The 27,474-nt window shown below is 40.9% G+C and overlaps 1 protein-coding gene across 1 annotated transcript in view; it reads left to right on the forward strand.

Moving 5' to 3' along the window:
* plekhh2 (pleckstrin homology domain containing, family H (with MyTH4 domain) member 2) overlaps window positions 1-27,474 on the forward strand; it is a 90,394-nt gene that overhangs the window by 2,009 nt on the left and 60,911 nt on the right. Inside the window, exon 2 of the mRNA XM_052012939.1 lies at window positions 1,827-1,997. Coding sequence (XP_051868899.1) covers window positions 1,875-1,997 — 123 coding nt within the window. The 5' untranslated portion in view covers window positions 1,827-1,874. The remainder of the gene's footprint in view (window positions 1-1,826; window positions 1,998-27,474) is intronic.

Here is a 27,474-nt window from a genome sequence, read left to right on the forward strand (position 1 = left end):
ACTATGACAAAACTTAGCAGAAGCAATTACAAATGAAATTTATTTCTTGAAACAAATGTTTGATCATGGCATATTCTTGTGATTTTTGTTTACTTGATTATTCAAAGATGCAGTGTGCTTATTTTCTAAATGAATAAAAGGATTTTATCCTTTTTGTACTTGGTATGAATTTTTTTAAAAATCCATATATAGAATGTTCTTTAAGGTTTATTTTGTACAGAATAAAATGTTATTTCTTTTCTGGATAATGATATGGCTCTTTACTTTAATAGTAGTCTTAGATCTAGGATTACCTGAAGCCAAAGGCTTGTTCAATATTTTAATGTAATGGTCTTCCTTGTATACAAAAAGCAAAAAAAAACCTGCAAAAATCTGAAATAAAATTATAAAATGCAGAACATGCTCACCAGATTGGGCATCGTCTGTGGAAAGAGAAACTTTATATAAAATATGATTATTCTAGTCCAGTCACATTCAGATTGCTCGACCTATGATATTCAGCTCACTTTTAAAAATCGCCAAGTATCATTAGTGCAGATTGCATATATTGTAAACAGTAGCTCTTTAAAACTTTCCAGTTTAAGGCAAAATTTACACCATTTTCTTGATTACAATGTTTGCCTACTTGTAAAGACTACCTACTGTATATATTTTTTTTAAAAAAACAATATTCCCTTCGTGGTCTTGCAAGCATTCAAAGTATTTGAAAATGTCCACCAGACTGCATGGCTCATCATGAGTTAAATATTAATGTAAGTGCTCCTTGGTATCTTTTCATAAATGATGCCTTCTGCTTGGGAAGCATGCTAAAAGGGATAGGTTAAATGTAATTAATCTTTCAGACAAAATTTATAGTCACTCTTTTATAAAGAATGATATATTTTCAATAATTCCTGAATTTAAAAAAAACTGCTGAGCATTTCCATTTTTGTGGTGCTTTATCACATCTCTCAAATGCCTGCAAACTCTTAACGTATGATGAATTACAATAAAGTATGGAGACAGTAAGGCAGATAAAATGTGTGACTACACGGTTTAATTTTCCCCACAATAGTCCACTGCGTTGCAAATAGAATGATATCATCATCTGCTTGACTGACTCTGAAGTTACATCAAGCACACAAGGATAAATCACTCCCAACAGTGTCAGGTATTTCCAGAGATACACAAAGCAACTCACAAATCGTAATTATTTCCTTTCATGGGGTAAAGTCAGCTTTCAACAGATACATTAGGGACATTTAAGAGACTCTTAGATAGTCACATGAATGATAGAAAAATAGGGGGCTATGCGGGAGGGAAGGGTTAGATAGATCTTAGAGCAGGATAAAATGTCGGCACAACATTGTGGGCTGAAGGGCCTGTACTGTGCTGTAGTGTTCTATGTTCTATGTTCCATGTTCAGTCATGTAGCAGTGATTAAGAAGTCAGTGGTATCCAATCGAATTTCGAGGCAACAGAGTCTTAATGTTGTGGCAGAATTTTGTCCTTAAAAATAGATGTTTTCTTCACACATGAAATTTATTAAGCTTGTACACAGTGTTTTCTTGGATGTAATCTGTTCTTTCCATATCGTGTTTATAATCCAACAAATTTGTGGATGTTCAGTGCAAAGTTTGTTAAAAGGATTTACCTATCAAATACCTTGTGCTGTTCCTAAAGGGCTTTCCTGTAAAGAACTGAAGTAGATCACAATGATATGCTTTAATCCATTGTTCAACCACAATGTAACTAATAGTCCTTACTGCCAATGAGTTTTGGAGTTATTCATTTATCTCTGTGCAATTCATGCTCAGTTCTTGTTCCTCTTTTACAATTGTTTATAGAATATTGGATATCAACATTTCCAGCTTCTAACAAGAATAAAACTGGCCATGGCTGAGTGTTCCGAGATGGCTGGAGATGTAGACTGGAAAGAGCGGTGCATTACTCTTGAGTCACAGATGCTGAAGTTTCGCGTGCAGGCCAGCAAAATCCGAGAGCTGCTTGCAGAGAAGGCAAGTAAATATGAACAATTAGGATGGGAGTCTTCAATGAGATGTGGGTGGGAAGGGAAAATATGTGGCCCGGACAAGGGTACCAGTTGTGCTTTGAAAACAAACAGGCTTGCTGTCTTTAGTCTATACATAATACTTGGTATTTTGTATTTGTCTAAAATGTGGAATGTTTCCTCTATTTTTCTATTTTTTTGTGCTAAGTGCTGAATGAGGCTGATCTAATACACAACTATCCCATTCCACCCATGAAGTTTAGCAAAAAGAAGTCCTACTGCAGCATCATGACATCAACCTGAATGGGATGAGCAATTAGCGTGAAATTAAGATTAACGTTGTGTAGCTGAATTTGTTCACCCACAAATGATGACAGAACAAGAAAACGATCCTTGGATCAGTTGTAGCTAGACATGAGACACAAGACACTGGAGATGCTGGAATCTGGAGCAACAAGCAATCTGCTTGAGGCACTCAGCATCTGTGGGAGGAAAGAAACTGTCGACATTTCGGGTCAAAACCCCGCATCAGGAGCTGCTGCTTGACCTGCTGAGTTCCTCCAGCAGATTATTTGTGGCTAAAGATGATCTTATTTCCAGAGGTGACAGGATGCTGTAATGCACAATGCCTAATAAAATGACAATAAAATATGTTTACTCTTGGAAATAAGGACAACATACAGTTCTGGTGAAGGGATTTCAATCAGAAATATTAGCTGACCTGCTGAGTTTCTCCATGTTTTATTTAAGATTTCCAGCATCTGCATTTTTTTTCATTTTCATTTGCCTTCTAATTGCTTGTTGTGATTGCATGTTAAGCTTGTTTTTTTTGTGAGTTGATTTAAATTTCTTATATGCCAGTCTCCTCAACTGTTACTTGATGTGGTGAGTTCCATATTCCAGCCACTCTTCGGATATCATAGTTTCAATGGAATTCATGGTAGGATTTATTAGTAATCATTTTATATTTATGGCTCTTGGTTTCACTTGCATGGAAACAATTTCTGCAAGTCTACCATATCAATCCATTTCATACCACATATCAAGTACCACTAACAGGTCCACCCCCAGTCTTTTCAAGTTAAAAGAGACCCACTCTATTCAATCTTTCTAGCAGGTATAATAACTCCCTTCTGTAACCAACCAATCATTTTTACACCTTCTCCAATACTTTTTCCTTACTGGAATATGGAGACCATAACTATTCACAGTACTTGAGTGTGGCTTATTCAAGTTTCAATTTATTTACCATAACAGTGTGTTCTCAATTGTATGGCACAATGCTTTGTTTGCTTTTCACACCAAATTTACCTAAACTACTCCTTCAATTGACTTTTGTTTCTAGTCAGCAACATCCTTCTATTCCTCTACCCCAAATGAAATGTTTCTCTCCAAGGAGTAGGTAGCTTCATTACTCCTGAGTCCTGATGCAGGGTTTCGATGCAGAACGTCAACAATTTCTTTCCCGCACAGATGCTCCAGCAGATTGTTTGTTGCTCCAGATTCCAGCGTCTGCAGTCTCTTGCATCTCCAAGCTTTGTTACTCTCTTGACTAACAGAGCCAACCACATGCTTACCTATACTGAAATTCAGTTGCCATTTATATGTCAATTTTGCATATCTGTAAATGCATCTTCTGTTTAACTGTATAATTCAGTGTGAAGTCATCCGCAAGTTTTGAAATTCAGAGTCACCTGTTCGTGTAAGTGTTGAACAGCAGCCTCAGCACATTTCCTTGTGGAAGATCGCTTCTCAGTTTTTAGAATGGCAGGAGCAGGTGAACAACAAAGCAGAGGTATAGGAGGCAACACATGAAGTGAATAGTACCAAAGGCTGTAGAAAGTTCAATGAGAGATAATGTTCAATTATCTAATGTAGCTCAAGACTTTTACTAGATTTGTTTCACTGTCATTGAGTGGGTGATGAAAGCCAAATTCAAATTGGGATTGTGCTGGGATCTTGACTCGTTTTATATGCGAACTCAACTCATCAGTAGAGCTTGCAATCGTCTACATTGTTGGTTGTAATTTTCTCAGGCTTGGGCAAGTCCGAAATGGTCTCTCATTTTTTTTTAACAAAATGTTAAAATCAAAAATATCAGATGCTGGAGAAAAATATCAAACTCATAAAGGAGATGGAAACAAGAGCAGTGGTGTGCTTCACCGACAGGATGTAGATCGGGGCATTTCCAATGGCCCTGGTGACTATAGCTGCTGGAAGTGCTTCTGCCTGCAGCTCCTGTGACACCAAAAGGCAGCTGTGATCGGAGTTGCCATGGAGCATCTGGGATGCAGAAAATGTCGTAGATAGTACGTTGGCCATGCCACAGTCATGGAAGGAAAGGAGATGGGTAACCACTAGTAAAGGCAATAGATGCAGGCAAAGTGGTGCAGGAATCTCCATGACCATTCCTCTCTCAAACAGATAGACTGTTTTGGATACTCAAGAGACTGCTGATGTTAGAATCTGGAGCAAAACTGCAGAAGGAACTCAGCAGGTCAAGCAGCATTTGTGGAGGCAAAGGGATGGTCGACATACTGGGTTGAGACCCTGCATCAGTTTTGGATACAGTTAGGGGGGATTGGCTTCTTAGAGGAAAGTGGCAGCAACAACCAAGTTTGTGGCACCACAGTTGGCTCAGATAGCAGAGGAGGGAAAAGCAGTAGTGGTGGGGGATTCGTTAGTGAGGAGAACAGACAGGTGCTTTTATGGCTGAGAGTGAGACTCCAGGATGGTGTATTGCCTCCCTGGTCCCAGGGTCTGGGATTCTCATATTGGGTACAGAACATTCTGAAAGGAGAAGGAGAACATCCAGAGGTTGTAGTACAAATTGGTAGCAACAACATGGAGGGGAAGAAAGGATGAGCTCCTGCAAAGTGAGATTTGGGTGTCAGGCAGAAAGTCATGTGCTAGTGAGGGTAGAAAGAAGAGGATAAGACAGATGAACGCATGGTTAAAGAGCTGGTGCTGGAGGGAGGGTTTTAGGTACTTGGATCATTACGATTGCTTCTGGGGTAGGTGGGACCTGTACAAGAAGGACAGGTTGCATCTACATGGAGGGGGAGCACATCCTTGCAGGGAGGTTTTCTCACCCTACTCTGGAGGATTTAAACTAATTTGGCGGGGGGATTGGAAGCATAGTAGCATTGCAGCCCAGGAGGAGAAAAATGCAGAGGATAAATCAAGCAAGTCCAGAAGAAGGAGCAGACAGATGCAAGTCAAGGAGCATGGGTGGGTTGGCAGGCTCAACTGCATTTACTTTGAATGCAAGAGACCTCACAGTAAGTCAGGTAAACTTAGAGCATAGATCAGCACTTGGAGTTATGATATTACTGCAATCGTGGAAGGGCAGAACTAGCAGCTTAGCATTTGCGGGTATAGAAGTTTCAGAGGGGACTACAAAAGATGAGGGAGAGTCACACTATTGATTAGGTAAAACATAACAGCAATACCTTGAGAGGATATCCTGGAGGGATCATCCAATAAGGGCATATGGGTAGAACTTAAGAATAAGAGAGGGTTGATCACTTTGTTAGGTTTATACTATAGGCTCAACATAGAGGGAATGAGAGGAACAGATATGTAAGCAAATCACATAAAGGGGTAAGAGCAATAGGGTTTTAGTCATGGGGGATCTTAACTTTCCCATTAGTGACTGGGATTGCCTTAGTATAAGGGGCTTAGATGGGGCAGAATTGTCTTTAAGAAAGTTCTATTGAGACAATATGTACATATTCCAACTAGAGATAGGGAAGTACTTGACCTTATCTTGGGAAATGAAACTTGGTAGGTGGTGGAAATGTCAGCAGGGGAAACACTTTGGGAACAGTGACCATATTTCTGCAAGTTCCAAGGTGGTTATGGAAAAGGATAAGGTTGGTCCACAAGTTAAGGTGTTGAATTAGAGGAAGGTTAATTTCAATAGCACAAGAGAGGACCTGGCGAATGTTTAAGGAGGTAACTAAAAAGAATAATGAAGGCAGAGCAGTAGACATTGTCTATATTGATTTTAGTAATGCATTTGACGAGGTCCCATGTGGTAGGCTGTTCCAGACAGTTAAGGCACATGGGATCCAAGGCAAGCTGGATAATTGAATCCAAAATTGGCTTGGTGGTAGGAGGCAGAGGGTAGTGGTGGAAGGATGCATTTCTAATTGTAAATCTGCTACCTGTGGCATTCTGCAGGGATTGGTACTGGGACCCTTATTATTTCTGAAACATATTAAAAACTTGCACTCAAATGTAGGGGGTTTGATTAGTAAGTTTGCGGATAACATTGAAAGTTGTTGGCGTTGTGGAAAATGAAGAAGGCTGTCTAAGATTGCAGTAGGATATGGGTCAGCTGAAAAGTTGGGTGAAGCATTGGCTGTTAGAATCTAATCTTGTCAAGTGCAAGGTGATGCATTTTGGAAAGTCAGATAAGGGTTGGACACATCCAGTAAATGATAGGGTGCTATGGAATGTTGACGAACAGAGGGACCTTAAAGTCCATAGTTTCCTGAAAGTGGCAACACAGGCAGATAGGGTGCTGAAGAAGGCATTGGCATGCTTGCCTTCATAGGTCGGGAAATAGAATTTAAAGTTTGGATGTTATGTTGCAACTTTACAGAACACTAGTTGCACTGCACCTGGAGTGTTGTGTGCAGTTCTAATTGCCACACTATAGGGAGGATGTAGTTGTGCTGGAGAGAGAGCAGTGGAGACTCGCTTGGATGTTGTCTGGAGGACTTTAGTTATGGGGAGAGATTGGATAGGCTGGGCTTGTTTTCCCTGGAGTAACAGAGGCTGAGGGGTGACCTGATAGAGGTATGTAAAGTTATTAGAGGCACACATAGAATAGATAGTCAGAATCTTTTTCCCATGGCAGGGAAATCAAAAACAAGAAGGCATAGGTTTAAGGTGAGAGGAAGGAATTTTTGAAGAGGATTTGAGGAGAAGTTTTTTTACACAGAGTGGTGGAATCAGACTAGATTTAAGAGATATTTAGACAAGACACTTGCATAGACAAGGCATAGAAGGATATGGATCTAATACAGGCAAATGAGATTGGTGTAGATGGGCAGAATGGTCAGCATGGATGTTGTGGGCTGAAGGGTCCATTTCTGTGCTGTACAACTCTATGATTCTTAGCTGATCGGGTACGAGACACAGAAATGACAGAATGGTTCAAAGTGATTAAAATAGTGCTGATTGTAAATGACGATCACAGCTTATAGGTGTACAGAATAGCCACATAAATTAATTTGTGCACTACCAGACTCAAGTCAGCACAAAGAACTGTGCATAGGGTGACATGGTGGTGCAGCTAATAGAGCCACTATATCACAATGCCAGAGAACCAGGTTCAATCCTGACCTCAGGTGCTGTCTGTGTGGAGTTTGCACATTCTCCTTGTGACCACATGGGTTTCCTCCCACATGCCAAAAACATGTGTTAATTGGCCACTGCAGATTGCCCCTAGTGTGCAGGTGAATGGTAGAACCGAGGGGGAGTTGATGATAGAATGTAGAGAGATTGGGATTAATGTAGGATTAGTGTAAGTGAGTGGTTGATGGTTGGTGTGGATTTGGGAGGAGGGGGCATGGGGCCAAGACTTGTTTCTACACTGTATCTCTTTATGACTCTGAGAATGATTTCCTTATACTTGAAAGAATGCAGAAGGGATGATATTATTGTGGGAGTTTACTGGGATGGGTTTATGCTGCACCAGTTAACAATTATGATACAGAAAACGTTGTTTATTGGAGAGACAAGTATTCCAAGCATTATTTCCCATTTCCCATATAAAACAATGTGATATTTTATAAACAAATTTGCTGGAGAAATATTTTCAAATAAACAGTACTCCTTAAATTTCCAAATGTTCGGATTAATGGAAACATGGCATGAAAAATTACCACTGTGCTATAAATCAGGTTCATGGTAAAATAATAAACCTGCTCTAAATGCAAAGTTACAGGACTGAAAAGCTAACCTTAAGTGACTTTTCAGAAATGTTTTACATTTGATAAAATAATCAATTCAGTAATTTTGGGGAAAAAGGCCAAGAAATTCTAGCTCAGATTAAGTGGCCAAGGATTGGCCAGTGGTGTTGAGGTCAGGCTGGTGATCAGGTGAAGGGCTGAGGGTTGGGATACTGGAGGATCAGAGACCTGGGCCTTTTTGGTCCCAGGTGGGAGGATGGTTTGGGGGAGGGTTGGGGTAGAAAGAGAATGGTAGTTGGCAAGAAAGCAGTTGGCATTGGTATTGGTTTATTATTGTGACGTACTGAGGTACAGTGAAAACTTAGTTTTGCAAGCCATCCATAAAGATCACTTCAAAGCATAGATACTTTGAGGTAGTAAAAGAGAAAAGCAATAACAGAATGTAGAATTTGGTATTATACTTAAAGGGAAAGTGCAGTGCAGGTGTATTTGGGGGACCAAAAATATAGTTATTATTGTTTCTCACTCTGGATAAAGTCAGTTTTTTATTGAATAATGGTGAAAAAAAACAGCATTTTGTGATTATATTTCTAGGTCAACCTACCTGTATTGCAGATACGGTCAAAAATCACAATACAAATGAGTTTTGGCTTGTGCTTTTACCTCCAACTCCAAAGGGCACACTCATGTTAAATGATGGTAGGCTACTGGCTGATACCAAAGCAATAGCCAACAGCAACAACGTTAAGTAACAGAGAAGGGATCTTGCAGGTTTGGAGGATAGAACAGCCCAGTACAGATGGCCTAAATTTGACTTGTGGAGCCCAAGAGAGAGGGCACCTGGCTCCTGGCCCACAGGAAAGTAAACAAGATAAGCTTTCAAATTTTACCTCTTTAATAGTCTTCCAGGTCCAGATCCTTGTCAAGGCATACTTAACTGCTGGGAATTTATTCCATGCTCAGACAACAAATTAAAATTGTGATTAGGTCTCAATTACAGTGTCAGACCCCGATGTAAAGGAGGGTCCTATCTGTTTCAGCCTGGTAATCTTCTTACCAGCCTAAAATGTAGGTGGCAATTTTATGCACCAGCTTTGCATCAGCTGAGTTGGGGTAAAACAGTACTTGTCATTGTGCATAATAGAGGTGGTGGTCTCAGAATAAGGAGTCAGCCATATAAGACTGAGGTGAGAAGAAACTTCTTCACCCAAGGGGTGGTAAATCTTTGGAATTCTGTACCCAAAATAGCTGTTGAGGCTTGGCCACTGAGTACATCAAGGCAATAAAGTTTTGGATATCAAGGGAATTATGGAAATGGTGCTGAGGTTAAATATCAGCCATGATCTTATTAAGTGGCAGAACAGGCACGAGGGCCCTGGCCTATTCCCATTTTTATGTCATGTTCCTATACATTGACGAGATGAGATGAAGAAAAGGTGGGAGAGGCTCTTGTGGAGGGGGAAAAAATCGCCAGTAGGGACCTGTTGAGCTGAATGGCCTGTTTCTGTGCCACAAATACTGATGTTTCATAACTGATTGAAAAACTTTTTATAGCACATGTAAATGTAGTGGAAATACACTGATGAACCTAATGTAAGGGGATTGATATGGGTCTGCATATATTTGCAGACATTTTTTTGTTGAGTTATGTTTGTCATGGTATCACCTCTTTCAAATACCTATTTAATGGAGACCATGTCATGTGTGATATAAAAGTGTATGTGAAAACAGAATATAAAATGAACTTTGGGAAACAAGGGCTTTTCTAACACTGCCAGTTATCCCCTTGTTGTTGACTGTCTCTAAAGCCAGGAAATGAGGTGCAGTGTCTGTATGGTCTAAGTGCAGTCTGGGATTAATAATGCAGGCCAGGTAGCATCTTTTGCTTTTTGAGGGTGTGCACTGATGTTGGCATGTGAAAACAACTTGAAACAGAGGGGCAGATAGTATTTTGGGATGGTCAATGGAGCAGCAGGCATAAATGTAGCAAGGAAATGCAAAGAACTTAACACAGAGAAAGGATGTAAACTGATTGGTCTTTAATCCTGAAAAATCCAGCAAAAATTAAGAAAAAGGTGTTGCTACTTTTCTGCCCATCTTTCTGACTGCCATTTAGGTTGCTTTAAAAGTAATGCAGCAAAATGGCTCTCGTCGCCCATGGCTTGTGGACTGGTTGAAGATGTACCAATAATGATCTTTACCAATGATGTAATTGCATTTGGCTACTTATTGCAAAATGCACTGTGTAATGAATTGACCTGTACGATCGGTTTGTAAGACAAGCTTTTCACTGTACCTCGGTACAAGTGACAATAATAAAGCAATACCAATACCAAATACCAATACCAATGCTAACTTAACATCTGGGTCAGCAAAGGTGAAGTCATATTGACACAGTTTCCACATTGCTTCTAAATTCATTTGGCCCATATTTAGTGGGGGGGGCAATGACTAATCAAGGTGTGCCTGGGAATTAAAACAATCATACCTACAGCAGTAGTTAACTAACTTCTGTGAATTTTTGGTTGTGCTGCAGTCCCATTATAAACAGTGGTGATATGCTTCACAAGAATGGTAGTTAATGTTTCAAAATTTACTCCTGAAAAGAGCATAAATATATTGAACCAGGAACTTACTTCATTTGTTTTCACGATTTGAACGTCTATAGGCCAATGTGGGAATTACTTGGTTTCTGCAAACTGTCATCCCAACTATAGATCTCAGGGAAAAACTGTTGTATACAAAGCCTTGTCCTGTAATGAAGCACCAAGAAATGCATTCCAGAATGACATTTTAACCCATGAAAAGATTTTATCACGATTATTTGCTGACATAAATGCTTATAAAATATTGAGTGCGTTAACAAAAATAAATTTGAAAAATCAGATTTTTGCATTATTGAAGCTGATAAGATTAAGGGATGACTGGATCAAGAGCTCAGCAACACCAAAGACATGCTCAGCTGTTTGTCATTTAGTATCTGGATATATGTATTCTCTCACAGCAGTCACGTGATAGTAAGTAAAAGCAGGGGTACCTCCTGGGCTCCTTTTATCTAGATGAGTGAAATTAATTACAGTACCTTTGCTGCCAATGTGCTTTAGATCAGTTAATTCGGAATGGATCCGGAATTGAAAACTGCTGCATCAGTGATCAAAGTTGCACAGTGCCATAGTGCATACTGGACTAAACACACATTCAACTATTGCCTGTTTAACTCTCAAGCATATGTGCATTGGACTCTGCTTCTAAAATGTGAATCTATTGAGTTCCGTTCCATTGACTCATGGAATAATTAGAGAATCCATTTGTTTTATCACATTCTGTGCTTAATGCTTCCTACAATAGTCAATAATTGCTTTGAGATCTGCAGCAACATTGAACCATAGAAGATAAGAATCCATTTTCTAGGAAAGCAGAAAGTAAATAGCAGATTTGGCTGGGAAATTAATTTTGCAGTAATGCTAGAAACTGTGACAACACATCTTCAGTTTTGCTGATCCAGATGCCAAACTAGCATCATTGGTTAGATTAAATCAATACTGACCCTGTGCATACAACTAAGGAATGAGGATATAAAGCATAATATCCAGCCACTGTGTATTTGCTGTGTTATTCTAACATAAAGGAAGTGATATGAAGTGTAGATAATAGAGTTGTGTTTATTCTGGGAACTGCAGAGACTTTGATTTTCACAGACAATCTCATGACTGCCTTATCATGTTGCCATGGTCTGTGAATCTGACTCAAATTATGGCAAATCGCTCCTTGAAGTTACTTTTTTCATTTCCGGCAACTTCTTCCACTTAATGGAGGAAAACTTTCTAATCTGTATGTTCACTTCTTTATTTTATCAAATTAGAACTTGGAGTATTGATGATTACTAGATATTGAAATAGATTAGTTGGATTTTGTGGTCTGACAGATGGAAAGAGATTAATTTACGATTTTTCTCAGCTTCCATGTAACTGAATTTTCGAGTATCAGATGGATCAAATGCTTCTGTTTAATGTCTTTCCAGGAAAGTAGATTGCTTTTGTTTGCGGCCTCCCATAAAGTCAGACAGAGACTGAAAACTCTTTAAATGAGGCTGTATTTTGTTGAAATTAACTTATTAAACACTTCCAATATTGTGCAGGTCCCCTTTATAACATCAAGCCTGGATGCATATAATGAATCTGCACATTTGGAAGATACAAAAAGATAAGAAAAAAAGTGGAGGAGGCCACCTGGTCCCTCAAGCCTACACTGCAATTCAATATGATCATGGCTGATCTACCCTAGGCCTCAGTACCTCCTCTGTGCCAGATCCCTATAGCCCTGAATTCTCTGATTTTTCAAAAGAGTATCTACCTCCTCTTTAAATACATTCAATGTTCTAGTCTCCACAACCCCCTGGTGTAGAGAATTCCAGAAATTCACCACCCTCTGCCAGAAGAAACTCCCATGCTCAGTTTTAAATGACAGCTACAAGATAAAGGTACAGTGTCCCCCAGTTCAAGACCCTCCCATGTGCGCAAACATCTCAACATCTACCCTATCAAATCCTCTTAAGATCTTGTATTTTTCACTAAGATCACTTTTTATTCTTCTAAACTCCAAAGAAAACAAGTCCAAAAAAACACATTGATGTGATTCTCTTAAAGGCCTCAGTTCAACATAAGTATCTTTGCAGCTGATAACATTCTATTTAAAGTGCATTCACAGTGGTGAGGCAGGAAACACCGCAGCCCTGTCACTCGCAGTAAACTCTCACAAGTATTAATAATCAGTAATACTGATTGGCTGGGGCTCCAGAGTTGATTACATTAGTTTCCTTCAAAATATTGGCATGGGATCTTCTGTGGGAAGAAGAAAGGGACTTGGTTTAATATTTCATCTGAAGGTAGTTTCCTTTGGGGTAGAGCACATCACAGTAATACACTCGGGTGTCAGCCAAGCATGCTGTGCTCAAGTCTCTGGAGTGGGACTACCCACAAGGTTCAGATTCTGAGGTGAGAGTGCTGATAACTAAACCAGAGACCACCCATGCAGACACACACACACACACACACACACACACACACACACACACACACACACACACACACACACACACACACACACACTCTCTATGGGAAGCTCTGTTGATGTAATAATTCATAGCAGCACTAAATATTAGATTATGCTTCACATTTCTACATTTTTTTTCATGTATGTTATTATATGGTTCTGTCTTCTGAATTTCTCCAGCCTTGGGTCTGAAAGTGCATCTTTTTCTCTATCTGTTGGCCAAAGCCCTCATTGAGCTTCTGCCTCCCGATTACCCAACGATCAACCGTATTCCTGCTAAACTGCTAATTGACCAATTTTTCTATATTGAATACGATTTTCTCTGCTTGCGGTTTGTCGTCCTTCCATCAAAAACACTGTCATCAGCCCCTCCAACATAAGTCCCACCACTTCCCTTGATTGCTGTCACCTAATCTGCAAACCCCCTTCCCTTTCAAGGATTTTGGAATATGTTGGCACCTTTAAAATCCTTGCTCATGTTTCCAGGTCCCTGTCTGTCCAGTCAGATTTCTGCTCCTCCTAAAACTGCACAAAAGTTCCAGTTTCTGCAGTGTCACTGAAGCCTTTTCATCTGTTTGTCTTTTGATTAGGTAGTACAAGTAAACTTGGAAGAGGATGCTCTACAAGCATGACAGCAGTTCCTCACAACCCTTCCACATAACTCCCACAGCTGTCTAAGAGCTAGAAAACAGGCTGGTCCCAGGTGTCTTTGCAGCAATAGAGGGATTGCAAGCTGGGATCTGGCTGAAAGGGATCAATCAAGTGGGTCGATATAAATCGCAGTTTCATGGCATGACTGCAGTTGTGTTTATATAAGAACAAAACTGTCCATGCTAAGGTGACAAGTAAATGTGATAGAGGCTTTTATTGATCTCTTTTCAGGAAGTGGGCATCTCTGGCTAGGCCAGCATTTATTACCCATCCCTATGTGCTCTTGAGAAGATGGAGGTGAGCCACTGCCTTCATCTGCTGAGATCCCTCTGACAAAGGTACTCCCACAGTGCTGTTAGGGAGAGACTTCTCCCAGGATGTAGCCCCGGTGATTATTAAGGAACCGTGGTTTATTTCCAAGTTAGGACAGTGTGCAACTTGGAGGGGACTCTGGCAGTGGTGATGTTCCTATACGCCTGCTTCCTTTGTCCTTCTTGGTAGTAGATGCTGCAGGTTTTGAAGGTGCTGTCAGAGTAAGCCTAGGCAAGTAACTTCAGTATGTTTTATGTATAGGATGCACTGAAACCAGGATGTGCCAGTGGTGAAGGGAATGAACTTTCAGGTTAGTGAATGGGGTGTCATTAATTGTGGGTGGTGTTCAGTGTTATTGATGCTGCACTCGTACTGGTAAGTGGAGTGTATTCCATTGTGTTCCTGGCTCAAACTTATAGATGTTGGGAGGGCTGTGGGATGTCAGGAAGTGAGTCATTCACTGTAGGTTACCCAGCTTCTGGCCTGCTCTTGTAGCCAGTGTTTATGTGACAGGTCCAGTTGAACTTCCGTTCATTGGTGACCAGGATATTGATGGTGGAGGATTATACCATAAATAATACAATTAAACACCAAGAGTAGGTGGTTAGATGCTCTTTTGTTGGTCGATAGTTATTACCTGGCACTTTTGTGGCTCAAATGTTACTTGCCAGTTATCAGCTTGTGTTTGAAAGTTATCTGGGTCTTACTGCATGAAGGTCTGGACTGCTTCATTTGCTGAGGAGCTATGAATGTAATTGATCATTATGCAATCATCAGTGAACATCCCCACTTATGACTTTATAATGGAAATTAGATCATTGATGAAACACCTGAAGGTGCTTGGTCTCAAGACACTGCCTTGAGGAACTTCTGCAGTGTTGTCTTGGAGAGGGGATAATTGATCTCCAGCTACAACCATCCTTCAGTGTGCGAGGAATGACTCTGACTATTGGAGTAGTTGCCCCTTGATGCCCACTGACCTCAGTTTTACCAGGACTCCTTGATACCATGGTCAGTTAAGGGCATGCCTTTTAATAGCACTGTCGGTGACATTTTCCATCAGTTTGAGGGTGAATAAATGAGGCAGTAATTAGCTGGATTGGATTTATCTTGTCTTTTTGTAAACAGGACAAATCGATGCATCCTTCACATTTTCAGATGGGTGCCAGTATTGTAACTATTATTGGAACACTAGGTTAGAGGTGCAATTCCTTATGGAGCAACAGTTTTTTAATGCCACGTGTATTGGACAAAGGCTGGCTTCTGTGACAGTGGGTATTTCAAGAGGAATTTGAGATTGATTGTCCAATTGGCATTTCTTTCTGAACATGGTAGTGAGTGCTTCAGCCTTGTCTTTTGCGCTCCTAGATCTAACAAAAGTGAGCTAGTTTGCATAGTCCCATGTCTTTTACCTATTGCTAAAATTTATATGCTTGTAGTGTAAAGAACACAAATGTCAAATACATTTTTTCCAGATGTTTGAGGTTTGTGACTCACATGGACAGTCTGAAGATAGAGGACGGTGACTAAACTTGCATTATATACTGTGTTAGGTAATGGCGGGGAACATTCCTGAGTAACTCCTTCAGATCTAGTTTCGGTGCAGAGTATCTGATATACAGTTCGCTGCATCTTGTAATTTTATCTGAGGAAAATGCTGTAATTTCAGACTCAAAATTTCTGTTTGTTTATCAAAGCAGCCACACATTATTTTTACTATTTGCAAAGCATCAAATAATACAGATTGCAGAGAATTAAGAATAGTCTGCTCTGCCATAATCCTACTATGCAACACATTTTATATATTACGTTTTAATGCAAACAAATTAAAACATTTTACATCATTTATTTGTTACACAATTGCAGTTAGTTTTTGACAGAAATGTACTTTGCTGCAGCATTCGTTTGGGTTGCTATCTGTATGAGGTTGCTGCAGGAATCTGTGGAATGGTGTAGTAATTGGCAGAAGGCAGGCTGTAATGAAAGGGAGGCAGAACTTTAACAAGGGGTCCTTCATTGGAGTTGGAGTTTTATGTGTAAGCATGGATGAACTGCTGAGAGGTTACTTTAGGGTACTCTTTGCTTATATAATACTACAATTAACTTCTCAGTATGAAGTTAATCCCAATGATCAATAATTGTTATTAATACCAAGACATTCAAAGAATTGACATTTTCGGTATTTTAAATTAACATTCATGTTACAGATTGTAAGAATGTGCCTCAATAGAAAAGAAAACTAGTTAAGCAAATACTACTAAATTGAAACCAACTCCTGCATCACACAAAAAATATGTAAACTAGAGTGCTTGAATAGTTAAAATGCCTATCGATCTGCACCTGGCTAAATAAACGGCTGTGTTCTTTGAAGTAAGTCTCAGTCATAAGTGAGTTAAATATAAGAAAATAGGAACAGGAGTAGGTAATTTATCTTAGTCTGTTCTGCTGCTTTTGGGGCATGGATGATCTATAGCTCAATCCATTAATCTGTGTTTTGCCCATGTCCTTTGATCTTTACTTTGAAAAAAATCAGATTTTCCATCAGCTGTAATATTTTTCACAAGATACTTTCAAGTGTTTAACACTACCTCCATTTCACTCCTGATTGTGGCTATGTTTTTGAAAACCAAGGCAAAAGGAAATAGTATCTCTGTATCTATAATTTTTCATCAAGTCCATTTTATCATTTCAGACACCTCAATTGAAATCACCTGTTAACCTTTGTGTCAGAAGAAGAAAATCTAAATTAAGTCAATGCAACCTGTTCATTAACCTTTTTAAGCTTTGGTCTTGTTCTGGTGCCTCAGCAGTAAACCTGCTCTGAGGCTGATATAACCTTCTTGAAGTGTCATGCCAAACACTGAATCCGGTATTCCAGATGAAGTTTGACCAAGGTTCTGTAGAACTGAAACATCTGTTCCGCTCTATGTACTCTAGAGATAAAGGTCAGTGTTTCAATAACTTTATTACTTTTCAACTGGTAAAATGTAATCTAGTAATAGGTTTTTAATGATTTCTGTATGAAGACAAACAAATCTTTTTTTCCTCCTCTGTAGTTCCTAATAGTTCTCTCACTATTAAGAAAACATTTTGAATTGCTTTTCTGGGTCTGAAGTTGCAGATCTAGATTTTCCTGGTTGAACTTTATCTACTGCAGCTTTGTCTGTCTATAATCACAGTAGCTTCCTGGTTCCACATATAGAACTTACAATGACTCTGAACTGAGTGTCTCCTGCAAACCTGAGTATAGAATGCTCTCGTGCATGCAAGTCACTGTTTGAGAGCCCGGTGCAAATTCCTTCGGAGCATTAGTAATAAATATTGTCCCTATTCCCACCACCCTCTACTCTCACCCACCTCCCCAGAATAAAAGCGGTAGCCACCTGATCATTCCTGGTAGCTGTGTTAGCTGGCATGTAGTTGTTAGGAGAGGTTTCAGCTTGATAGCTGCCACTTGACCATTATGGAGCTGATTGCACAGGCCATGTCTTTCAACACTGGCCCAGAATTTTCAGCGTGGCCTGTCACCAATCAAGCTATAAACCTACCCAGTGCAGTTGTTCCAGCGGTATCTGTAAGTTCAGAGCCGTCACTTATAGACATGTACAGGGCCTTACCATAAGGCAGCTGAATGAAAATTTAACAGTGACCGTACCCTGTTCCTCAGCCTAGGATCTGTCAAACAATCTGAATTCAATCTATACTAAAAAATAATGGCAAGGTTTTCTTTAAATTCATAGAATTTAAGAATCCTTAAAACTCAAACACTCAGTCATAAACCTATAAATATACTAAAAACTATCTTAAAACTTGCAAATTAACACATTCTTAGTCCTTAGCAGCTGCTGCTTTTCATTGAAATCAGTCGTGAAGTACTCTGTTCAATCATGGCTTTTCATGTGATTCTCGCGCCATAGAGAGTAAGGAATTGACACAACCACTTCCTTGCAAGCTGAATTCCAGCATCAGAGTGCATTCAGAAGAACAACAGTGAACTACTGACTGCAACTTTGGGACCTCGGCATTTGCATGGAAATTCCAAAGGAATTCAGTTATACAAGGAAATGTCAACAATTTTGTTGCGGGTGGGGTGGGGTGGGTGGGGGGGGGGAGGGGTGGAACTGGCACTATCCCATCCACTCCAAGTCATCATGCAGAAAGTTGTTGACAGGCTGCAGTTCCCAGCATATGCTTGATCATCAGAATTATTTGGAAGCCTGTGCCCTCATAGTAAGAATTTTCTGCAGCTGGCACCTTGGATGCCTATCCCTTTGGATTAGCACTTGTGCCCATCTTCTCAAAACATTCAATTTCAGCCTCGTTTGAATTTATGAGATATAATTTCTTTAAATGAGAGAGAGTTCTCATTTGCCTTGTGTCGTGAAGCAATGGTTTGCAAGTGTTAACATCACAGCCAATCAGGTAATCGGTCCGCTCATTTACAATTTTGTACGTTATAAAGATAAGATCTCTTTATTAGACACATGTACATCAAAACTCACAGTGAAATACATCTTTTGCGTAGTGATTTGGGGGGCAGCCCGCAAACGTCGTCACGCTTCCAGCGCCAACATAGCATGCCCATAACTTCCTAACCTGTACGTCTTTCGGAATGTGGGAGGAAACCGGAGCACCCGCAGGAAACCCACGCAGACACGGGGAGAACGTACAAGCTCCTTACAGACAGTGGCCGGATTTGAGCCCGGGTCGCTGGCGCTGTAAAGCATTGCGCTGACCACTATGCTACCGTGCTTGCTACAAATGCACAGCTTTCCTGTTGCCGCCTTTGTGCACCTGACCTTGAGATGAACTTGTGTATAAACACTTGGAAAGTAGCAATAATTGCAATTCTAAGCCAACCGATTAACCATGCCTTTAATTTGGGCTTAATCATGTGGGTTGAACGACATAAGAAGATTAAAGACTGGAAGATTGGAACCATGATTTCTGTGCCACCTATTTGACTTTTCTCATTTTTCTTGCAAAACTTGTGATGTGATGGAATACATGAAGCATTTAACTTAAAATGGTGGTTGAAGGTTTGATTTGTAAATATTTTCTGTTCTAATATACAAATGTAATCACTAACCTGGTGTCAGTCTGATCTTGCATGTCCTTCCACTGTTTGCAGCACTTCCACATTAATCTACTGTTAAAATTAAAGAAGTTAGGTTTGGTGAAGAAATAGGCCTGACAATATTATGTGGATGAAAAACTGTCACTTGCCCTGTACATAATGTCCTAAATTCCAGGTTTTTAAGAAAAGACTACAGAAACATTGAAGTGATTTACAATAGAGTACAATACTAAGGATGCTTAACGGTAATTATTGGTGAGACAGCACCTGGAACTATGCTCAGTTGATGTATTTATTTTCATCTGCTGATATTCTCAAGATTTTAAAATGTCCTTATGAATTAAAAGGGAGCAAACATTACTTCACTATTATAGAAAGAATGGTGAGAGAAAATATTGACCTAGAAGCACATTCTGTAGTCAGAATGCTTGGGTAACAAACAACTTAGGAAAGCATATTATGATTGAATGCTGTCAGCTTTGTTTTATAAGGAGATAAATGTCTTCAACAAAACCTTTTTAAAAATGTTTAAGGTTTTACGGGAAACAGGGAGATGGCAGTCGGATTTAATAAGTACTTTGGATCTGTCTTCACGGGGGAAGACGTAAGAAATCTCCCAGAGGTAAGGATGGACAAAAGGCAGAGGGTGACAGAGGAACTGAAGTGGATTGACATTAGGAAAGAAATGGTGATGGGTAGACTAATGGGGCTGAAGACTGACAAATCCCCAGGTCCAGATGGTCTGCATCCTAGGGTACTAAAGGAGGTGGCTCTAGAAATTGAGGATGCATTGGTGATCATTTTCCGATGTTCCTTAGATTCGGGGTCAGTTCCTGAGGATTGGAGAATGGCTAATGTTATCCCACTTCTTAAGAAAGGAGGGAGGGAGAAAACGGGGAACTATCGTCCAGTTAGCCTAACATCTGTGGTGGGGAAGATGCTAGAGTCCATTATTAAGGATGAAATAGCGGCATATTTGGATAGCAATGATAGGATTGGGTCGAGTCAACATGGATTTACCAAGGGCAAATCATGCTTGACTAATCTACTGGAGTTTTTTGAGGATGTAACCAGGAAAATAGACGAGGGAGATTCAGTGGATGTTGTATACCTGGACTTTCAGAAGGCATTTGATAAAGTGCCGCACAGGAGATTGGTGGGTAAAATTAGGGCTCATGGAATTGGGGGGCGGTTATTAACATGGATAGAAAACTGGTTGGCGGATAGGAAACAAAGGGTAGGGGTGAATGGATGTTTCTCAGAATGGCAGGCCGTGACTAGTGGGGTGCCACAGGACTCGGTGCTGGGACCGCAGCTGTTTACGATCTATGTTGATGATTTAGATGAAGGCATTGTGAATAACATTAGCAAGTTTGCTGATGATACAAAGTTGGGTGGCAGTGCGACATGTGTAGAGGAAGTTAGGAGAATTCAAGGTGATTTGGATAGGTTGGGTAAGTGGGCAGATACTTAGCAGATGCAGGTTAATGTGGATAAGTGTGAGGTTATCCACTTTGGGAGCAGGAACAGGAAGGCGGATTATTATCTGAATGGTGTGGAGTTAGGTAAGGGGGAAATACAAAGGGATCTAGGAGTCCTTGTTCATCAGTCACTGAAAGTGAATGAGCAAATGCAGCAGGCAGTGATGAAGGCTAATGGAATGTTGGCCTGTATTACAAGGGGAATTGAGTACAAATGCAAAGAGATTCTTTTGCATTTGTACAGGGCCCTGGTGAGACAACTCCTGGAGTATTGTGTACAGTTTTGGTCTCTAGGGTTAAGGAAGGATATCCTGGCTATAGAGGGCGTGCAACGTAGGTTTACGAGGTTAATTCCGGGGATGTCGGGACTGTCTTATGCTGAGAGGTTGGAGAGACTGGGATTGTACACGCTGGAATTGAGAAGATTGAGAGGGGATCTGTTTGAAACATACAGGATTATTAAGGGATTGGACAAGATAGAGACAGGAAATATGTTCCAGATGTTGGGGAAGTCCAGGACCAGGGGGCGTGATTTAAGAATAAGGGCTAGGCCATTTAGGACAGAGGGGAGGAAAACTTCTTCTCCCAGAGGGTTGTGAATTTGTGGAATGCACTGCCTCAGAGGGCAGTGGAGGCCATTTCTCTGGGCACTTTCAAGAAGGAGCTAGATAGGTTTCTTATAGATAGGGGAATCAAGGGATATGGGGACAAGGCAGGAACAGGATATTGATTGTTGAGGATCAGCCATGATCTCAAAATGGCGGTGCAGACTCGAAGGGCCGAATGGTCTACTTCTGCTCCCATTGTCTATTGTCTATTGATAGGTCTGATGCATGTAATGTATTTGCATTTTCTACATATGCCACAAGAGATTTGCACAGCATTAGGGCTCATAGGATTGGGGTTAATGTATTAATATTAATTGATGATTGGTAAATAGAGAGAAAACAGGGTAGAAATGAATGGGTGTTTTTCAGGTTGACGGGCTTCCATGAGTGAGGGACTGCAAGGAACCATGTTTGTCCTCAGTTATTTACAAGCTATTTCAATGACTTGAATGAAGCTCAGAATGTAATATGTTAAAGTTTGTTGATGATGCAAAACTAAGTTAGATAATAAATTGTGAAGAAAGTACAAAGATAGTGCAAAGGGATGTAGAATATTATATATAGGATATAAAATTTAGCAATCTATAGATATTGCTCCAGATTCCAGCATCTGCAGTCTCTTGTGGCTGCAAAGGGATAGAATTCAGCTGAGTGAGTGAGGACATGTGGGCTAGGTGAAGAAATCAAAAATAATCCACTTTGGTAGGGAGAAAAAACAGAGTATTTTTTGAAATGGAAAGAGACTGGGAACTGATGGGACTCGGAAATATCTGGGTGGCATTGCACATAAATCACAGTAAGTTAAAGTGAGTGTCTGTAGGTTGACAGGAATGAAGAGCTGAGGTAACATTTGGATCAGCCATGACCTTATTCAATGGCATAGCAGAGTTAAGAGACACAGTGGTCACCTACTGTACCCAACTTGATCACCTCAATATAACATACAACTACGAAAGCAATTATTGAATTGAGAAAGTTAGTATTGTTGAAGAAATAACACTGACAACATATTAAGGAATCAAAAACTGACAAATCCCTGGATACAATGCCCTGTATCCCAGCTTTGTAACGGAAGATTAGAGAGACATTTGGTTTGTAATTTAAAGTGATCAGAGTACAATAATGAAGATGCTTTACTGTAATTATCAGTAGGAGAACTGTGCACAACTTCAGTTTCCTATCTGTGCTCTCCTTAGAGGGCATACATTGACATCCACTCTTTATTTCTATTATGAGTGAATTTCTTAGACCGGTCAATATTTACTGCAGTTTAGAGGAAAGAGAAACAAAGGACTGCAGAGGAAAGAGAAGTGGTCCTACTGAAACATATAATAATACTAAGTGTCTTGATAGGGTAGATTGTAAGATGTTTACCCTGACTGGAGAGTCAAACATAGAGGTCACAATCACAAAAGAGGTTTGCTACCTTGACAGGAAAAGGAGAAATATCTTCATTCTAAATGTTGTTAACCTTTGGAACTCACTACCTGCGAGGGCTATGGATGTCTGCTCAATGAGCATATTAGTGGATTAGTGGATGCAAGCGAATTGAGATACATGGGAATACCACAGGAAGGTGAATTTGAGGTAGAAGATTGACTGTGATCTTATCAAGTGGCATTGTGTATTGAAGAGGCTGAATGATCCACTCCTATTTTCTTTTAACACTTGTTTATAAGATTTTATGCTTGTATAGCAAAGGATTTTTCCAGTGTGTCAATGAAAATCATTTTTATGTTGCACCACTTTACCATTTGCATATACTGTAGTTTCATCTTCCGTGACTGACATTAAACACATGCAAAAATGCCAGCCAGCAGTTGTACTCACCTCCACACAGTTACGTTGACTGTAATGTAACTGAATGTATATGGGATAAGGAGAACCAGTAGCCAATACCCACGCATATATTCAGCACTCGCAAACAATGGCAAATTTCATCCCCTGGTGTAATTTAAAACTTTGTGGGACAAACCTACTATGATAATAAACCTGATTCTGATACCAATTGAAGAAAGGCCAGATTAAAACCATGGGCCATTTTATTCAGGCCTATATGGGGAGAGAAGATTATGTGCTTACTATGTGAATGCCAAAATGGGCATTATTTGATACAATGTGCTGAAACAAAATAATGTTTTTGTTAAACATGCGCAGAGCAAGAATGACAGAAGTGCGGTAGAATAAACATCATTATTGATTCATATTAATCAAAATACAGAAACTGAGCAATTTACAATTGTAGATCCACGAGAAGGTCTGCGGAGACCTAAAGACATGCGAGTCCCCAAAGTCCTGTACCAAAAGTGAAGTTGCGCGCGTCAGACGGTGTCATCGTTCCACTGAGCGATCGACCGACCAGCATGCGCATGCACACAGGTGCACACATGCACATTCGCCGCATTTACAGTGTTTTCCGTACAGTTCATCCATACGGTTCATCCCTCTACCCCCATAGGAGGGAACTGCAGGGGAAGAAAATAAGTTAGGTGAACACAGGGAAACATTGAGAAGATTTTTTCCGCCGCTGTTCTGCCTGGTATCGGTCAACCGGCTGACACACCCTTGTGGACCAACGCAGGGGGGCAGCTTCTCTCCAGGTGTCTTCCTGAATAGCCGATGTCAAGGTTGGTGGGCTGTGAAGGTCCTCCCCTCTTGATGAAGCGTCCACTGGTTCATCTACTTGAACAATAGCTTCATTGACAGGGGACGCCTCTGTGGCTTCGCCAGGACCTCCGTCGGTTCGCTGGCGCACGTGATCCAAATGTCTCCTGACATTTCATCCGTCTGGCAGTTCAGGTTCTGCAATTTGACTGTTATAATGTCGGATGACGGCCGGTTGCCAGTTTTCTTCATGCCTGAGTCGAGTGTAGACCTCGTCATTGGCACCAAACGTTCACGGCCTAGTGTGGGTATTGTAGTTTTGTTTCATGGCCTCTTGTTTGCTACAAATTCATTCCTGGACGGCCAGCAGCAGGAGATCCACTCTGGTGCGTAATGTGCATTTAAACATTAATTCAGCGGGGGAGGCGCCCATTAGTTCATTTGGGGTGATTTGGTAATGGAAAAGGAAACGGCTTAATTTCGTCATCAAATCACCCTGTGTTTGTTTAGAAAGGCCTTGTTTCACCATTTGCACTGCTCACTCAGCCAGGCCATTTGAAGCTGCGTGATGTGGAGCCCTTGTCAGGTGCCTAATACCATTCTTCTCTACAAACTTCTTAAATTCTGTGCTCATGCAAGCCGGGCTGTTATCGGATACGATCATTTCTAGAATGTAGCAAAGTCAGACCGTAGCTTAGTTATAGTAGTTGTTGAGGAACATGACATATAAGTAGGTAATGCCTCTACCCACTTCGAATGGGCATCCACAATGACCAGAAACATGTGTTTCCAAAATAGTCAATATGAATGCACTGCCATGGAGAATTGGGCCAGGCCCGTGGTTTAAGGGGGACCTGTGGTGATGCTTTTTGTGTTCCCTGACAAATAGGGCAGATGCGTACCATATCCTCAATATTGGTGTCAATTTTCGGCCACCACACACAGCTTCTCACAAATTCCTTCATTCTGACCACCCCAGGGTGAGTGTCATGCAGATTGTGGAGTATGCGCTTGCGGCCTTGAGGGGGAACCACTACTCAACTGCCCCATAATATGCAGCCATGCTGTAGGCTCAGTTCATGTTGGCGATTTGTAAGTAAGATAAGATTAGATATCTTTATTAATCACATGTACATCGAAACACACAGTGAAATATATCTTTTTGCATAGTGTTCTTGGGGCAGCCCACAAGTGTCACCATGCTTCTGGCGCCAACATAGCATGCCCACAACTTCCTAACCCGTATGCCTTTGGAATGTGGGAGGAAGCCAGAGCACCCGGAGGAAACCCATGCAGACATGGGAAGAACGTACAAACTCCTTACAGACAGTGGCCAGATTTGAACCCAGGTCACTGGTACTGCAAAGCATTATGCTAACCACTGCACAAATTTGGGTGAAGGGCTGGCGGGCCAACCAACCTGAAGTGCTCTTTTTACCTGTTACATAGGCACGGAACAAGAAGGATAATGCTGCAGAAGAATAAACGTTTTTACTGATTCATATTAATCAAAATACAGAAACGGAGGGATTTACAATTGTAGATCCACGAGGTGATCTGCGGAGACCTAAAAGCGCGTGAGTCCCCGAAGTCCCGTGCCAAAAGTGAAGTTGCACGCATCAGAGGGCGTCGTCGCTTCACCAAGCGATCGGCTGGTCAGTGCATGCATGCATTCATCATGCGCATGCATACTGCCACATTCGCACCATCGATCTGCTGGACGATCGACCGACCAGTATGCAGATGTGTACAGGTGCATGCATGCGCATTTGCCGCGTTCTCTGTATGGTTCGTCAGTACGGTTCAGTTTTGATTTAGTAAACCATCAGAAGCATATAATCCATGGGATCTGATGTGTACATTAGACAAAGCTGAATCCAGTGGGAGTTATTTTTTACATTTAATTGTTGATTGTGTTTTAAGTGTGGCATTGACATAACCTTTCGTGATTTGCAAGGTCTATCTTAACCTGCGTCGATGTATTGAAAAAGGCAAAATACTCTGATATAAGTTTTTTGTCATTGATGAATCTGCTGTTGACTTATTTTAACTTCATTCTAAATTAGATCACAAGATCACAAGACAAAGGAGCAGAAGTAGGCCATTCAGCCCATCGAGTCTGCTCCATGATCTAAACTAATACTATTCCTATCTAGCCCCAATTTCCGGCCTTATCCCCATATCCCTTGATACCTTGACTAATTAGATACCTATCAATCTCCTCCTTAAATGCACCCAATGATTGGGCCTCCACAGCTGTACATGGCAAAGAATTCCATAATTTCACTACCCTCTGGCTAAAGAAATTTTTCCTCATTTCTGTTTTAAACCGGTATCCTCTAATTCTAAGATGGTGCCCTCTAGTCTTGGACTCACCCACCAGGGGAAACAGCTTAGCCACATCTACTCTGTCCAGTCCTTTCAACATTCTAAATGTCTCTATGAGGTCCTCTCTCATTCTTCTGTACGCCAATGAACACAGACCAAGAGCCGACAAATGCTCATCATAAGTAAGCCCTTTCATTCCAGGAATCATCCTCGTAAATCTTTTCTGAACCCTCTCCAACATCAGTACATCCTTCCTAAGATGTGGGGCCCAAAACTGCGCACAGTACTCCAAATGTGGCCTCACCAGTGCCCCATACAGCCTCATCAACATTTCCTTTCTTTTATACTTTATACCTCTGGAAATGAATGCTAACATAGCATTCGCTTTCTTTACCGCCGATCCGACCTAGTAGTTAACCTTTAGGGTATCCTGCGCGAGTACCCACAAGTCTCTTTGTACTTCTGTACTTTGAACTTTCTCCCCAGCTAGATAATAATCTGCCCGTTTATTTCTTTTGACAAAGTGTACAACTGCACATTTCTCAACATTAAATCTCATCTGCCATTTCTTTGCCCATTCTCTTAAACTATCTAGGTCTCTCTGCAACCTTCCTGTCTCCTCAATACTCCCTACTCCTCCACCTATCTTGGTGTCATCTGCAAATTTAGCCACAAAACCATTTACTCCATCATCCAAATCATTAATGTACAAAGTAAAAAGAAGCGGCCCCAACACCGACCCCTGCGGAACACCACTAGGAGCCGGTAGCCAACCAGAACAGGATCCTTTTATTCCCACCCTTTGCTTTCTGCCAACCAGCCAATGCTCCACCCATTCCCATATCCTACCTGTAATTCCATGAGCTCTCATCTTATTAATCAGCCTCTTGTGCAGCACCTTGTTGAAGGCCTTTTGAAAGTCTAAATACACAACATCCACAGCCTCTCCCCTATCCACCCTACCTGAGATTTCCTCAAAAAACTCCAATAGGTTGGTCAGGCAGGATCTTCCCTTCACAAAACCATACTGGCTTGGGCCTATCTTGCCTTGCACCTCTAGGTATTCCATAACCTCATCCTTGAGGATTGATTCCAATAACTTTCCCACCACCAATGTCAGACTAATAGGTCTGTATTTTCCTTTATGCTGCCTCCCACCCTTCTGATACAACGGAACTACATTTGCGACCTTCCAGTCCTCCGGAACCATGCCAGAATCTGTTGATTCCTGGAAAATTATCGCCAATGCCTCCGCAATCTCTGAAGCCACCTCCTTCAGAACCCAGGGGTGCACCTCATCCGGTCCGGGAGACTTTACTGTCTTTAGTCCATTTAGCTTCCCAAGCACCTCCTCTCTAGTAATCTTAACTGAATTCATTTCTATCCCCTGAGACCCCTGACTATCCGGTATATTGCTGATGTCCTCCACAGTGAAGACCGATGCAAA

The sequence above is a fragment of the Pristis pectinata genome, chromosome 3 (genome assembly GCF_009764475.1).
Source record: "Pristis pectinata isolate sPriPec2 chromosome 3, sPriPec2.1.pri, whole genome shotgun sequence".
Classification (NCBI taxonomy): domain Eukaryota; kingdom Metazoa; phylum Chordata; class Chondrichthyes; order Rhinopristiformes; family Pristidae; genus Pristis; species Pristis pectinata.